The following is a 16,683-nucleotide window of genomic DNA, read 5'->3' as shown; positions in this document are numbered from 1 at the left end:
TCTTTTGTGCTGAGTAGGTCTTGGCTCAGGAGAATGTGGAGCTCTTGTTTGCTTCATAATTATCTAAGTGAGGTTCTGGCCCCACCCAGTGCAAATTAGAGTAGCCCCTTGACTGTCCTTAATTTATGCCATCTGGCTGTAGATTCTGAGGATCAGACTAAGTGATTTCCTTGAGGTCCTTTCTAACCTATTCATGGCTGCCTACACAGGTGCTTGGGGATGGGGGTGTCTTAATTAGAGTCTCTCCCAGAGAGCCACTCTAATTAAAATGCCTCGCTGTCACGTGTATTAAGGCCCCCTCATTTTAAATTAATTAGGTGTAGATAAAGTACCCCCACGGTCATTTTAAAATGTATAGGGGATTATATATGTGATGGCAAGGCAATGCCGGAGTGTTCTAATTAAAATGTGAACCAGCATGTGTATATATACAGACGCTGATTCTGTTCCTGAGAAGTGAAGCAATATTTTTCCCACTGCAGAGACTCCTTAAACTGAGAGGGTAGCTGGTGTGACAGTGGCATCACAGTAAGCTCAGCTGATGTTGAATGTTGTACTTCTGCAATGATAAACTTCACTAGGAAGCTGCAGCCAGATTCTGGTTTCTGAGTATTCCTGAATCTAAGCTATTGGTCTTTAGTAACAATTTGTTCCAAAATATGGGTACAGAGGAATTGGAAGGCTATTTTCAGTAACATTTGAGTTGCTACAAGAAATTTGCATATCAAAAAGATGTGGTTTCTACATCTGAAATACATGGTACACTGTCAGAATTTTTTGAACTCGGCTAAGTATCCAGTGTCTAATTTTTGGTTACTAAATATACTAGGCAAATGCACAGTTCCTGTACTGTTAAATGTTCCTAGTATGTCAATGTAGTTCCTGTACTGATAAATGTTCCTAGTGTGTCAGTTTCAGTTGATTTTTGAGGGTTTCTCATGTATTCAGATACTGTAGATTTCAATTACCCTTTGAATTCTTTGGTTACTTGCCCTATATTTAGGTGTACAATAGATGCTTCAAGCTCCAAAACAATAAAATTTGGGTTGAAACTAACTTAAACTAGATGCTCCAAATCAGAAATTGGGATGTCTAGAACACTGAAGCTTAGCTTTTCCTGTTTAGCAGCTTTTCTTGCCTGATAAGTTTATTTAACAGAAATCAATTGTAATTCTGCTTGGATTATAGTGTAATGTGTCTGGCAGGAGGAAAGGACTGTTCCCAAAGAAATTGTTTGCGCCTTGTTAATGCTTTCCATGAGAAGGACACTTTTGTGTCATTGTATGTGTGTGTGTCCATCTACGTGTGTTCTCCATTTAATTGCAGAGCAGGTGTACCTCATTTGGCTGGATTGTTTATTCTTGAAAGTAGAATCTTTACTATTGTGGTTTCTGAATCCATCAGTTGCTTTGAGACTTCCATATATCCCTTAAAAGGCAATTCATATTCCACCCTGTTATGACAGATAAGTCAGGGGAGCACAGAAATATCTGCGATGTGGTTGTATTTTCTGCTTAAAGCTGCATATCAAAGTTATTGTGGGTCCTGTTTCTGGCTAAAAAGTAGTGCTACCATAGTGGTATCTGAGCCACCTTTTTGCTTACAGAGGATGAATAGGCCATTTGTATTTTCATGTTGAGTTAGCAGTAATTTGGAAAGAATCTAAGAAAACATTGTTGCAGCATTATCCAGTTAGGGTAGGGCAGGTATCTTTTTTGAAAATCATGCTAAAACAGATTGAAGAGGTAAACACACGTTCAACAGTGCTTAAAATTTAAAATGGTTTAGTTATGCATGTTACTTGTGGGCCTGGTCTGAAGCTGCAGGTGAGTACACAGTACTTTTTTGTTTTATAAAGTCCCTTTGTGTTCATCTTACATGGAAGAGGGGAGGAAAAAAAGAAAAGTCATTTTTAATGTCTTCATTCTCCATGTTGGAGTTGGCAACAGCGTGTTCATCCATTATTATTTAGAGTTGTTATGTTGTCCCTCTGTGTACATCCTTCAGTGACTTGGGGACAAGCTAGTATCTTCAGTGTGCACTACTTGTTCACTGAAGTATGCAGTGAAAACCAATTTGCAGACTAGCCATTCCTCTTGCAGTATTCTTTAGCTTCCCTCTTCCCATGTTGGCAAATCTTGTGATTTTTTTTTTTTTCTTGTGAATTTTCTGGTTAGGGTTTGAGGCTTTAAGTACAACACCAAGTCACACAATTTATATGGTAATCTCATACTTAATTTTTACAATAAAGCTTCAAGCTGTCATGGCTGTAGAGAAAAGCATAAAGATACATAAGTGTGTCTTAAAGGCTCAAACCTGAAGCCAAAGAGAAAATGAATGGTTTGTGAAAGCTGACTTTTTTGTAACTTTTTGAACAGTTGGCTGGAGAACTAGTCACTGTCAATCTAGAGACATAGATTGCCCTCATTACTTATTCCTAAAACACTAGGATTATTACTTGCTACCTTTTTAAATACATTTTAAATTTAATACAGCTGCTTGTAGTGATTAACCAATGTACATTTCCCTTATTCTTTTGATAGGGCGTGTGGTCAACTCTTCCAGTAAACGAAAAGAAGCTCAATGCTGCATTTCGATCAGCAAGGAGTGTTATCTTAATATTCTCAGTGAGAGAGAGTGGTAAATTCCAAGGTAAGTGAAGGTGACATTTGGCTGTAAAATTAGGTTTTTCTGTTGTTACAATGTGTGTTGATTGCTTTTTTTTCTTTTAGGGTTTGCAAGGCTCTCATCTGAATCCCATCATGGCGGATCACCTATACACTGGGTGCTGCCTGCAGGAATGAATGCAAAAATGTTGGGAGGAGTCTTTAAAATTGACTGGATTTGCAGGCAAGTGATTTTGTTCATTTAAAAGTTTTTGTACTGTGTCCAAAAAGGTATTTCAATTCCATTTGTTTTTCTAACCATCGTTTTAGGACTGGTTTTTTGACTAGGTTGCTTTGAAAATTCAGCTCTGGTTGAGAGAGAGGGCTCTATTTTACTGGCTTTGGGATTTATTCCCATAAGTGAGACTGCTGTAGCAATTTTTTTTTTTTTTTTTTTTTGCATTGACTCTTAACGGTTGTAAATGAGGAATTTCATGTGTTTCACGTTTTTCACTGGCTTAACATGCTGAGAGTACAAACTGGCATTTGTTCCCAACTATCATGTAACGCTTCTTCTCTTAAAATGACTGTTCGTTTTGAGATTCTGGTCTGTCAGCCCTGGAGAACAAAAAATAATGAAAGGGGAGGGTTTTTTTTATGATTTTGGAGAGCTGTCCTTAATCAGATCTGTCAGGTTTTGGCTAAGTAAATAAAATGCAGCTGCCTCAGAATAAATAAAGTCCAAATTGGGAGGGATAGAAAATATATCTTAGGATGTGGACATGACACATTTATACAGCGATGCAACTTATTAGTCCACCCATCAGTATAAATTATATTAGTGTCTGAGTAGACAGTCCTCCCAAGATAGCTACCTACAATAGTTGTATAACAGTGTTTTTCCACTAAGTGGCAGGGAGCAAGTAGTGATTACTTCCATTGAACAAACAGCTACCCCAAGACAAATTGACTAGAGGTGTCAATACACGAATATATTTTACTGGCACATAGGTATAGCTATCTCATTTTGTGCCTTTATTCAGAATGGAGTGACTTAACGTAAATGTATCATGCTCACAGCTTTGGATGGAATAAATGTTCCTATTGCATGTGAAATGCTAGGAACCTGTAGGGACCACCTAGGAGGTGTCTTAAAACTAACACTTGCAACCCAGGGTACCAAGTTTATTGGTTAATTGTAGGAGTATGTTTCTTCTAAGGGATTCTTTATAAAACTAAATCAGTAGTTTAACATTTCCCCAGGTAAATCTAGGTAGTTGTATTCACTGACATTCTGATTGTCACAGTTTGTTGGTGTTAAAGATAGAGAGAAGTCTTATCTTTGTGTGTGGTGTGAAATAACAGAGGGTAGGCTTTTTGAAGTTGTGCTGAGTCTCAAGTTTGTATAAGTATGGCAAAACAGAATTTTGATTCTTGTATGAATTTTGATTCTATACAAATTTGTTGCCTTTATAGAATAGGCTTGCTTATCATGAACTGCATAATGCCAAATTAAAAATACCAGAATTAAAAAAAAGTTCTTGAGATACTAATTTTTAAAATATTAATTCAGGGTCCTGTCATAGCGCAAAGAGTTATACATTTGTACTGATGCAATGTTCTGTTTTATGCATTTTTACAAGAAGACAAAACCATAAATGATACCACTTGCATATTTAGGCGTGAATTACCCTTCACTAAATCTGCTCACCTGACCAATCCTTGGAATGAACATAAACCAGTAAAGATTGGACGCGATGGACAGGTTTGTTAATTTTTAAACATTGTCTTTATTTCTACTAGTAAAACAAAAATAATGAGTAGAAAATGTAGTCGGAGGTTTGAAAACTTTTGGATTCTTGTACCGTTTGAGTTCTTGCGGTATAGATTTTATTGGTAAGAGCGTATGTCAGCAAATTTGATTTCTTACAACACTGGTGAGAGCAGTGCAGGAAAAAAACAACACATTAAGTCGCATCACAATGGCTCAGACTTGCAGCACCTGATGAAAACTAGCTTTTTATAACAGATGGTCACTAACATTTTCTATTATGTTCTCAATCCAGAAAGAGCCCATATGTTAGAGCATTGTGCTTTTGAGTTTGTTTTGAACAGTTTTATTTGCTGGATTTGGCATAAACTGGGGGGGGGAGGGGGTCGAGGGGTGATACAGATTCTGTTATTGTATTTACACCTTTTAAACGGAAGCTAATGATTCAGCTATACATACTGTAATTCGGTTAAATGGACACTGTCAACTCCAGTAATGACGGCTGTGTAAAAATACTTTCCAAGATCAGCATAAACTATCTGGAAAAAAACCAACTCTTCTGCATAGTATTTTTAACAGGAAGGTGGGAGTGATACCCCTTGAAGTTAAGATGGATCTAGACACTGCAGTTGTCTGGAGAACAGGGGGGAAAAAAAGTAATTTTAAAGGATGCAAATATGACTAAACATGTTTTTATATGCCAGTGACTTTGAACAGTGAAAGTGAGTTTTTAATTTTGGTTAAAATTACTTGAAGGAAATTTAACTGGTTATTGTTGACAGTTTCCATTTAAATGGTTAAGAAATGTGTTTTACATTTTTTTTCTGTCCACTTAACTACATATAGCATTGCAGTCAAGCCTCTTTACAGTGCTTATATGAAGTGCTGAAGCTTTTGGAGGGAATATTCCAGAATACTGGTAATGTGTAATTAAAACATGTCCCAAGTTAGCTGTCCATTCTGCAGCTTGCTACTAAAACCACAGTATACAATATCTAGACAAATTAAAAGCACCTTCTGAACCAACCTACGGTTCTTCCACTGAGTTTGGAGAATGCTTAATTGTGCATAACCTAACTGTATATCCCTGCACGTGGATTCTTGTCCACATAATCCAGACTCTTTAGGTGGTGCTGACTGTGTTTCTTAATTGATCACAAATTTGTATGCATTTTTTAATTGGTTATGAAACGCTCCTCCCACTTTCACTTAGTAAAGCAGCAGCCTGACTTGAATGTCTTCAGGAACATATTGTCCCAGCGTAAGATGATTCTGTGAATATGTTAATTAGACCCCACAGAGTAAAAGGTAACCTAACTGTGATGTGCTCTCAGTTTCTAGTGATATTGAAGCCTCTTCAAAGTGGTGGTGTTTCTGTGTCTTGGGAAAGTAATTAATGGGAAGTGTTCCCTGTCTTCAGCTTGTCGATCACTGTTCAACTTCTAACCAATTCTAGGAAATTGAGCCTGAATGTGGAACCCAGCTTTGTCTCCTATTCCCTCCTGATGAAAGTATTGACTTGTATCAAGTCATTCATAAAATGAGGCACAAGAGAAGAATGCATTCACAGCCCCGATCAAGAGGACGTCCATCCCGTCGAGAACCAGTCCGGGATGTGGGAAGGTTAGAAACGTTCTTTGGACTGATAGTAGGCACATGTATCAGAATAACGTGATGGAGGAATGTGATTCGTCAAAAGCTTTCCCTGCGATAAAGAAGAGAGAAAATCCTCAAATCAAGCTGCATGGACGAGTTTGTGGCTTCATTGAGGATTTCACATTGTCCCCCGGTCTGTCATTTTTCAAGAGGAAAATGGGGATCTTTGCTTTTGCAGAAAAAAGTTCTTAAAATAAAGTGCTCTAGTTTAGACTAGATCTTTAATGCAGATAATGCACCATGTAATGCTAGTGATAGGTTAAGCTTGGATTTCTTATGAGCAGGCTAGATGGAGGAAGAGGAAGTCTTTATATGCCAAAATGTTTTAATATCTTGTAAAAGCCTTTTCTTTCAGGTGTATCTCTGGATAAGCCTTATCAAATATGGGACTTTTATAAGGATCACTTATAATTTTTCAGAAGATGCCGCCTCATTTTGAGGATAAAATATTTAAATTATCTTGATATTCAAGAGGAGCATTATTGGGACTGTTTCAAATTGTTTCACCGTGATGTGTTAACCCCATTGCCAAATATTCTCTAACATGTAACCACTGAATTCACACATCTTGCTGAGCTTCTGAAAACAGTAGGTTCTTTCCAAAGGGAAGCAAGTGGCCCTTGGAGACCCGGCAACAAACCAAAAAGAATGGCTGTTGCTGTGTCTGCTATACAACCTTTCCAGATGCTGGCAGTACTCGTGGACTTAAAATGTTTTTACAGGATCGACATGGTTATTGATCACTGCTTTATGAACTTAACAGCATTTACCAGAAAAAGGGGGTATAACTTGGTACAGAGTTGGAGAAGTCTTTGCAAAGAACTGATATAAGCCCTTCTACCAATCACCTTTTCCCTGTCTAGCCACTTTGCATACAGATAAATCTAAAGTTTTTTTTCTGCTAAAGACTGATGCATGGTTTGGGCTGAAACCTTTGGTTAAGTTTCCTCTTTGTGGAAACATCCTGTGGTAGGTACAGATACCCAACAAGAGTCCCCATTTCCTTGAGCTTAAAAAGGACACTGTAACGAGTAGGTAGGAGGACACCTGGCAGCGCCCCCCTTTTTTGGCTTTAAAGGACTGAGCACCAAGATGGCTTTTGAAGTTAAGCTAAGAGGTTTCCAGTGCAATAAAGTATTTACCAGTGAAGGTTTTGCAATGGACTGCAAACTATACATATAACACCACCACACCTTCTCAAGCCTGCCAGGGCCTCCATTTATGTTTGTGGCTTACAGCTTAAAGTCAGTAGTTGGACTACTAAATGAACTGTTACTATCATATTTTATACCGGTCGTAAATGCACTCTCAAAACTACAAGAAAGCGGTATGTTTATTCTTTACACCAGCTTTTATTTTTTTTCTTAATCTGATTTTGCTGTAGATGCAACTGCTTTGTTCTTGGGTTTTTTGCTCAGAGGGTGAGGAATCTGCTCTCCTTTTTAACAAAAAAAATCAGTTACCGGGGTAAAGCGGACTTTAAAAAATGAGGGAGGAGGGAGGGAGGAAAAAAGATTATCTACTAAACAAACTTAGTAAAATGGATTGTTTATTATAGTTATTTAATGGGTATGGTTGCAAAGCAGTTAATAGATTTAAAGAAACATAAGATTTGGCATAAATACTTATTTGTTGATGAAAAGCTTGTTTTTACATAAGGTTTTGAAACATTCATATTGAACAGTGATGGGTAGTTTTATGTTATTTATCTTGGTAGAATAGAAACTAATAACCAGTTTTGTATCTTACAATGAGCTTAGTGATGTATGGAGCTAGTCTTAAGATTGTCTTCTTCATTGTGAGTGAAGTTCTTGGATATTATTTAACACTTCAGTAATGAAGCAGTTCTCTTTAGAAGGGAGCTTTTGTTTTCTCATTTATTAGGAAGCGTAAAAGTTTGGGATTAATCTTTACTCAAAGGCACTGATTGAATAATAATATTTAAAAGTACCTCTTGCCGTTAGCAGGTTAGGAAGATAATGGTGGAAGAGGTATTATGCAAGGCATACATGACTTTATTTAAAAATACGTCCAGGAAGATTTTCATTTTACAAAGAATTGTCTGCCCTGTAGCTAGAAATTTAGCAAAATTTTTATGTTAAATGGAAAAGATGCTTTATTCTTGCAAATGAGACCAACTGTATTTATATTTGTAGAAACTGATTTAGTAATCAGAGTTAGCCTTTTTGTCTATTTTTTCTAGGATAGATTAAGATGGAATGTGGAAAATGTAATGTTAAAGTGTAAATTAAGAGTTCGTTTTGTTTTAGCTTCTTAAATAATCTCTTTGGATATTAAGGGATAGTTGAATAAAATTCCTCTTACTGAGAACATCTGTTAAGAACGATAAAGTAATGGTAAAGGATTACTAGATATCTAACTAGATCAGAATATCATTTATGGTGATTTGAAGTTAAAACTTGTTTCTTTAGATAGTTTGAAACCATAACTGAAGTGGACTGAGTTCTGCCCACCTTGAGCCAGAGATCCTGGGCGGCCTGTGGGGCTTTCTCCAGGAAAGTATGCTGCTCTGAAGAATGCTCCAAACAAGCTTGTTTAATCTCTGATATCTAATTTGTGTAGGCGTCGACCAGAGGATTATGATATTCATAACAGCAGAAAGAAACCAAGGATTGACTATCCCCCTGAGTTTCACCAAAGACCAGGTTAATATCTTATTATGAAGATACACGTGTACAGCTGTGCAAGTGTTTATAATACTACAGAATTTTGAAATATTAAAGATATAACAGGTGTTTATTATGTGGCTGGGGTTTGAGTAAGACTTCTGAAAATCACTTGGCACTAGTTTAATTTTCTTCTCATTGAAATCAGTAGTAAAACTTGTTGTTTTTGGTGGGGAGCTGAGTTAGGCCAGTGCTTTTGAAAATCCCTCTCTGAACATAACAGAAATTACTGAAGTCTTACACTAGTTGGACAATAGAAAATTAAAGTTAAAAAAGTACATTTATGTGGTACCTGGTGCTATGTGCCTGTTCAGTGTTTCATGTTACAGGATTGTTAAAGGTAGTAGATGCTAATTGCTCACTTCCAAGAATCTACTATGGCTATAATGATCTGCTTTCCTTTGGAATATCATCATATCTTTTGCTTTTAATTTTCCAAGCATTTCCCACCACAGAGCAGTTGTCTAAGAAGCCTAGTTTTGGAGCAGCCCAGATTTGGTGTTTGAACATGCAGTTAGTTGGTAGAGGCCATCACCAGGGAGTCAGTTACATGACACTGGTCTTCAAGCACTTCCAAGTAGATCAGTAAAATAGTTCTAACCTTCATCTGCACAGATGTTTTCTCTGTACTACACAAGCCTATACAAGTGTATCCATCCTCTTTGTTACTGCATTATTACTTCAAGCATCAAAGAAATTGTGAAGTCTGTTGCATTATTTTGTGAGCCTTTTTGAAACTGGAAGTAATAGCAGTATGTACAAGGACACACCTGTGAGGAAAGGCCCAATGGAAGGGTACATTCTAATGAAGGACTATGGGTTTTAAAGATTGTTGCCATGCTGCGTTGAAGTTGTTTGATAACGCTGCTTGATGTTTGAACAGGGTATATAAAGGATCCCAGGTATCCAGAAGTAGACAGGTAAGATGTGTTCCTATTCTTTTATTTGATGCCGTAGTAACTTGTTGGTATGAATAACTTGGATTTAGTTTTACGCATTTTATTCCCAACAGACGATTTTCAGGAGTTCGCCGAGATGTGTTTTTAAATGGGGTGAGTTAGTGCCCACCTGTTTTGGTTGTGGGGGAGGGGTTGTTATTTTTAGCATAATGTTCAGTGCTTTCAGAGCTGTTAGCAGTCACTAACACTTCTGTCTTTCTTTTCAGTCCTACAATGATTACGTGAGGGAATTCCACAACATGGGACCACCGCCACCCTGGCAAGGAATGGTTTGTATTTTCTTAAGCTTCAGTTATTCCCTTGAATGAGCCCACTTTTTTTTTTTTTTTTTAATCCTTTGGACCTGTTTATTATATCCTGACCCATCCTACTGCTCGCTCAAATACTGCATATTTTTGCTGTGGTATGTACATTGAATATGCAAAAAAACCTGAGATTGAGTTGGGTGAACTACATGTGTAAAGAGAGCATGTGTAAAAGTTTTAGCTAATAGTGATAAATGTACTGTTAACATTTCAGAGGCTGCGGTGACAGCATAAGACCTAAGGCAGTAGTAATCCTTTCAGCTTGAGTGCATGGAAGCCATAACATTTGAGGAAAATTCTATTTTTAAATAAAGCCAAAGAATGTGAAGAATGTCCACACCCTTCTCTCCTTGCCCTGAATCCCTGGATTCAGATCACTAACTGGCCTTCGTATCAGACCCGCAAGCAGGAAAACAAAATGTATCAAAAAGGAAACAGGCCTCTGTGGTGCATTGGAAGGCTGTCTCCCATGGGGAAGATGATTGGCTTGGGCAGTGGAACATCTTAAGGAAGCAGAGTGTATTTGGCATCAGAACTTGGGTAAAGCCATGGCTGTATGGCGGCAGCAGCAGCTATTTGATTAGGTTATCTCTCTACTCAGGTGAGGGCACATGCCAGCAAAATCCAGTTAACTCGTTTGCTACTCAAAACATGCCCCTTTTTGTTCTGCTGGTTGGTGGTTGGCAATATTTTGCGCTTACTGATGAATACATATTTCTGGTTATGTAGCTCCTTGCATTCTGACTCTGGATGTCATCATGTATGACTTTTTTAGTAACAGATTTTTGAATATATGGCTGCCTTTATTGTAGCTCTTGCATGAGAGAAAGGGATGCCTGCTATAGATGTTGTGATTTGTTCTCCTTCGCTGGAACCCTTCTCCCTCCCCACACAAAAAAGATAAAATCCCCAAATTGAAGGAGAATCACAGCAACTAGGTCTGGCAGACTGCAGAGAGGAGCATTCTTCAGACATCACTAAACCTACTGACACCCATTTCCCCCTTTCCCATTTCTCCACCAACCCCTCTTTATCCCCCCTTCTCCCCCTCAGGTCAGCCAAATACTTGTCATAAAATTCAGCTACCCCATCCAGTTCGGCTAGAAGTTGCACTGTGAGCCAAATAGTGCTCCTCTGCGTGAAGGACCTTGCTGACATGTTGGAATGAAATTGAGGGGGGTGAGGGCAAGAGGGAGAAAGGAGAAGTGGTCAGGTGGCTTTTCAGTTTTAAAGAAAAATTTGGCTGCTGTCACTGGAGCAGGTTTATTTGTCATGTAGAACAAGTTTGATGCTCTTACTGCAATTTATTCTGATTCAAGTCAGTGTAATGAATGGATTATTTGCCAGTGAAGACTCTCACTTATGCTAAAATATTCTTGTCTACACGCAGAATAGAACTGGCTAATTAATGAAAGCTGAGGTGATTATGATACTACATGTCAGTGCTTTGGAGCTATACCTAAAACACTTGGTGCTGGTAGTTTAGGGGGGAAATGTCTCAAGGATCCTGCTACAATTTATAGTGCATCCAGCCATACTTCCTGTGCATTGTAAATGTTCTAAGACATTATCTACCTGTGGGTGAAAAATCTGCTTGGATAGCATTTTTCCTGGCTTTAAGTGCTGTTTGTTCTCTGCTTTGGAGCATTTGATAAACATGCTGTACTTTCCTTGCAGCCACCATATCCAGGTCTGGAACAGCCTCCCCATCACCCTTACTATCAGCACCATGCTCCTCCGCCTCAAGCTCACCCTCCCTACTCGGGACACCACCCGGTACCGCACGAAGCAAGATACCGAGACAAGCGAGTAGTAAGTGTACGTACTGGTGGGGGGAGAAAGAGATTGTATGGCAGAAGTAGGAGTAGCAGGAATTCCAGGGATGCCAGCAGCTTAAACCCATGAGGGTTCTGAAAACCTTGGCCTTAAGGTAAGGCTTCTAAATGCATTTTTGTAAGTCTGGTCATCCAGGTGAAAAAGACTTGAAAATCCCCTCTATGAGATGTAGCAATACAAAAATCCCAGCATTTCTTTCTACAGATCAGTGGCTATTTTTCTTTGTTGATCTTTTTGAAGAAGTTTCTGATTAGGGTCTAGTCTTATTGAGGACTGAGGGGTGGTTTCCAGGACTGTCAAGTTTGTCCCCTGCGTTCACAGCCATTTATCTAAGGATATCCCAAAATAGATACTTCAGACTGTTGCACGTAACTACAAGCACAAACCAGGAAATACCATGAACATCCTACTATGTGCTGTAGCTAAGCACAGGGAAGACGAGCCACTGCCAGGGCTTTGGGGTATTGCCCGATATGCTCAGAGATTCCCAGGAAAAGCAGTGGCCAATGCAATAATAGGAAGCACCCTTTCCACCACCCGCCATACTTACCAGTCCGACCTAGAGGGAAAATCCCAGATTACTACTTGACTTTCCATATTCAGTTATAAGTGCGACCCTGACCTGTTGGTGTTATTGCTTGTAATGCTGTGTTTCTGATCATTTACCCTTCACTGTTGGTAGAAAACGGGTCCTTGTAGCAGTGCTCAGTGTTGTACAGTAACCCAAATACTCTAGACAAGAGTAGGTTCATAGGACGCGTGAATGCTTGGTTCCCTGGGGACAAATAGCAGCGGCACAACTTGCACCTTGTCCCCAGGGATCGCCTGTGCCATGTGCTCTTTGGCAAATGGCAAGTTGCCTCGGGTAGGGTAGGATAGGGTAGCGAAGGCTGGGGCCTGCACACCTGGGGGCCTCCCGGGGCTGCAGCTGTGGCAATGCCACATGGAGCCTGGCTGGCAGCAGAACATGGCTCTGGATGGCCCAGCTCCTCTTTTCAGCAGCACGTACTGCCTGAACATATATCTAGGTGTCAAAAAACCAGGGCAGTGCACAATTGGGCAACGTGCCCTTGCAGTGCCGAGAACACCGGACTATGCAGTATGTGGCACTGTAAATGTGTTTGCAGCACCACATCCCACATGACCGCATTCATCTGGATGTGCATATACGGGCTAATTTTGGGGGACCTGGCTTTTGGTTCTCTTAGCAGTGGAATTAGAGCTTCACTTTCTGCTGTGTGGTGAAACACATTGAGAAGACAGAATCATAGATAACCTCCTGAAGTCTCTTCCAGCCTTTTATAATCCAGCCCCCTGCTCCAGGCAGGGTCATCCTTGTCTAAACTAGCTCATCCAAACATTTGTCTAACCTCTTTAAGAACTTTTAAGGATGGGGGTTCCTTATCCTCCAAGTCAGGGGTTTTCAACCTTTTTGGGTCAGTGTACCCCTGACAGCCTAACATGGGGGGGTGGCACACAGCTGAATGCAGAGTGGTGGCAGCTGCTGCATGCAAATTTCCCCTACCCCCCCTGTATCCAGCCAGGCAGGCAGCACCTGCACAGCAGCGTGAGATCATACGTGGCAGTGCTTCATCCCTGTCTGCCTGTGTGTACCCCCTAAGGCCTTCTCAAGTACCCCCAGGAGGACATGTATCCCCAGTTGACAACACCTGCTCTAAGTAATCTGTTCTAATGCTTAACTACTATCCCAGTGAGAGAGTTCTTCCTTTATATTCAGTCTAAATTTTGCTTGTTGCAATTTAAGATGGTTACTCCTTATTCTTCCCCCTCTGTCACCTTCCTTTAAAATGGGGGCGGCCAACCTGTGGTATGCATGCTACAAGTGGCACAGGCAGCCTCTGTGTGGCACAGGGCAGACTGGGGAGGAGGGAGCATAGGGCAAGGAGCAAAAGGCAGAGCCAACAGATCAGGCAAGGGAAGGGTATTAGAGTGGTACTCGGGAAGGATGTGTAGGGCTCACCTTGCAATACAATTGTCAAAAAGGTTGATTTTTTCCCCCCCCTCCCCCCCCCCCCCCCCCACCGCTATCTAAACATCCTTCAAGTATTTGAAGACTGTTAATAGATTCCGCCTCAGTCCTCTCTAGGCTAAATAATCCCAGTTCTTCCAGCCTGTCCTTGGAAATCACATTTTCTAGACCTCTAACCTTTCCTTTTATTTTTTTCCCCCTTTTTGTTGCTTTCCCCTGGGTTCTTTCTAATTTGTTTATGAATCAAGGGGTTTTTTGTGATTAAACCAACTATATTGTGCAACAGCTCTCCTCACTATCTTTTGGGGATCCAAATGCCCTTCCTTGGGTGTGAGAGTCAGATGCAGGCTGAGCTCAATATCAGGGGGAAGCTTCCATTTAAACACAAACTGGAGGGATGGAGTGCTGTGAACTAGGAGTGAAGATGTGTTATAAGGATCCATTATGAGACAAGTGCATTATAATAAGCAGTCTAGTTTGGGGCAGTGGGACCATTCAAGAAGGAAAGGTATTTGTTATTTCCTATGAAGTACAGGGAGGCTGGTAGAAGTTTTTGTTAGGTGGTAGTGAGCCATGAAGCCCCTGTCTATTAAATTTGTAATTGGACAGTAAAAAAAAAAAAATAATTCTGAATTTTAATTTTGTCCATATCTTCCTTGAAGTGTGATTCTCAAACTGAACACAGCCCTGCAGGTGAGGTCTCGTCAGTGCTGACTAGAGTAGGTGAATCATTTCCACTCTGTTGCCAGCAACACTTCTGTTAATATACCCCAGCAAGCTGTTGTAGCGAGAGCACACTGATGGCTTATATCCAACTTCTGGTCCACAATAATCCCAGTCTGGTTTTATGCTTGTGACTGTGCAGTCCTAAGTACAAGGCTTTGTCCTCATTTGAATTCTACTCAATAAATTTCAGACCTTTTTCTGGTTTATGAAGGTCCTTTTAAATCTTAATCCTGACTTCAAAAGTATGTGCAACTTCATCCAGTTTGGTGTCATCTGCAGACTTGCTAAGCATGCACTTGAGGCTGTGCTCCAACTCCATAAATGAAGATATTAAAAAGTATCAGATAGTGTTTTGAAGGCAGGTGGGAAGAAGAACTGATAAGAGGCACAATAAATTGTGCTAGAATGCCACATTACCTTTTGATCTTGGTCTTCCAGGAGCCCCTAAGTACATAGCCAGTATTAGCTAATTGTGTGGGCAAATGAAATGGTTCGGGTAGTCAGAATGGAAAACAAACTAACTAAAACTGTTCTCCTTTTCACAGCATGATTATGATATGAGGGTAGATGACTTTCTGCGGCGCACACAAGCAGTTGTCAGTGGTCGGAGAAGCAGACCTCGGGAGAGAGACCGCGAACGGGAACGTGACCGTCCCAGGGATAACAGAAGAGACAGAGAACGTGATAGAGGGCGTGATCGGGACAGGGAGAGAGAAAGGATTTGTGACCGGGACAGAGACAGAGGAGAAAGGGGCAGATATAGAAGATAATCCTTCTGGAGCTAGTGGTCATTTGAAACAACAACAGCAAAGCTTGTATTTTTTGTGTGTGTTTACAAGTAGTAACTTTTATTTTCAGCTGTCTCAAGTTCATTGTGTAGAAGGATTGATGACCCTCTTTGTTCCAAGCATGCAGTAAACTTTGAACTGGAAGAAAAAAAGCCAAAAAATGCACACAGTTGACGTTTTTATTGGAGCAGAATGGGAAGCAGTTAAGAATGTAGATATTGGTTCATTCTCAATAAGTGTTCATCTACTTAGTGACTTCATCCTAGGTTTGTTTGGGGTTTTTTTAATACTGATGGATAACTGCCATAATATATTCTTTTTTTGCTTTGTTTTCTTAAATGTAGTTTCACATGGTTCATTGGAAAAAATGCTGCTATCAAGTATGCAGATATTGAAGTATGATTTGACTGTATGGCAGTGTTGTAGCAGCCTTGTTTTTCTGTTTTGTTTTTTTTTTTTTTAACCTCTGTAAAGTCAAGTGTTTTTTTTTTTTCTCTTCCCAGTCTTCAGTAATGAAAGCAATATTAAGAAGACACTATTGATATCTAATTTTTAACCTTTTTAAAAGAATCTTCCTGTGTTCAGTAATATTTTGGTCAAACCTCTTGTCCTAGCCTTTCTCCTCTCCAAAATGTACACATTGCTTGGAATGTCCACTATTCGCGTGTGTGAAACCAGAAAATATTGCTGTACTCTACATTGCTACCATTTTTTTTATAAAATAAATTGGTAACTATTGAAACTTTTAGTTTGGCTTCCAACAGTTTTCTGAGGGCAGGCTTGTGTTCAAAAAGGGTACCTTCCACCTGGAAGGAATACTTTGCTTTTGAGTAGGGGGGAATTTCTGAATAACAACAACAGCAACAAAAATTAATTGTAATGGGGGATGAGCTTGGGTAGGCTCATGTTCCCAGCCCCCTGTTCTACTGCAGTTCAACCCATAAGCTTTGCTGCACATGGATCATTGGAGTATTTTTGTTTTGTTCTAATGGCTACCTAACTAGTAACTATCAAAAGGGATGGCAGCTCTGCATTTAGTTTTTACCAGAACAGCTCTGTAAGTACCGTGCCTTTAGTATGGGATCTGTTTGTCCATTATTGATTCATTGTATCAGCCTCTATGTTGCATTACTTGTATGATGTCCAGACCCCAGTGTCCCTTGTAGTACAGTTGCCAGAGCCAAAAAACTTTAAGGGCATGCTCATTCTGAAGTGTACAAACTCACCTGTATTTCTATACTTAGCATACTTTAGCAGGGATAACAGGATAATATTTCAGAGACCACTATGTGTTCCAGCTCTTGAATGGAACAAATTTTTCAGTTGAATTTGCAGTAGTAAATGATGGGAAAGCAGCTT

The 16,683-nt window shown here is 39.7% G+C and overlaps 1 protein-coding gene across 7 annotated transcripts in view; it reads left to right on the top strand.

Moving 5' to 3' along the window:
* Positions 1–16,072, top strand: part of YTHDC1 (YTH N6-methyladenosine RNA binding protein C1) — a 30,263-nt gene extending 14,191 nt beyond the window's left edge. For 3 of the 7 annotated variants that reach the window (XM_014601656.3, XM_019500083.2, XM_014601460.3), the window contains 10 exons: positions 2,544–2,652; positions 2,733–2,850; positions 4,287–4,371; positions 5,834–6,000; positions 8,617–8,699; positions 9,604–9,640; positions 9,709–9,772; positions 9,886–9,948; positions 11,662–11,802; positions 15,082–16,072. In XM_014601656.3, the coding sequence (XP_014457142.1) occupies positions 2,544–2,652; positions 2,733–2,850; positions 4,287–4,371; positions 5,834–6,000; positions 8,617–8,699; positions 9,604–9,640; positions 9,709–9,772; positions 9,886–9,948; positions 11,662–11,802; positions 15,082–15,306 (1,092 nt within the window). In that variant the 3' untranslated portion in view covers positions 15,307–16,072. The remainder of the gene's footprint in view (positions 1–2,543; positions 2,653–2,732; positions 2,851–4,286; positions 4,372–5,833; positions 6,001–8,616; positions 8,700–9,603; positions 9,641–9,708; positions 9,773–9,885; positions 9,949–11,661; positions 11,803–15,081) is intronic. The other 4 variants (XM_019500084.2, XM_006268481.4, XM_014601511.3 and 1 more) reach the window with 3 other exon arrangements.
* Positions 16,073–16,683: the final 611 nt, after the last annotated feature.

This window comes from Alligator mississippiensis, chromosome 2, assembly GCF_030867095.1.
Source record: "Alligator mississippiensis isolate rAllMis1 chromosome 2, rAllMis1, whole genome shotgun sequence".
Lineage (NCBI taxonomy): Eukaryota > Metazoa > Chordata > Crocodylia > Alligatoridae > Alligator > Alligator mississippiensis.
This window is presented reverse-complemented; position numbering and strand designations above follow the sequence as displayed.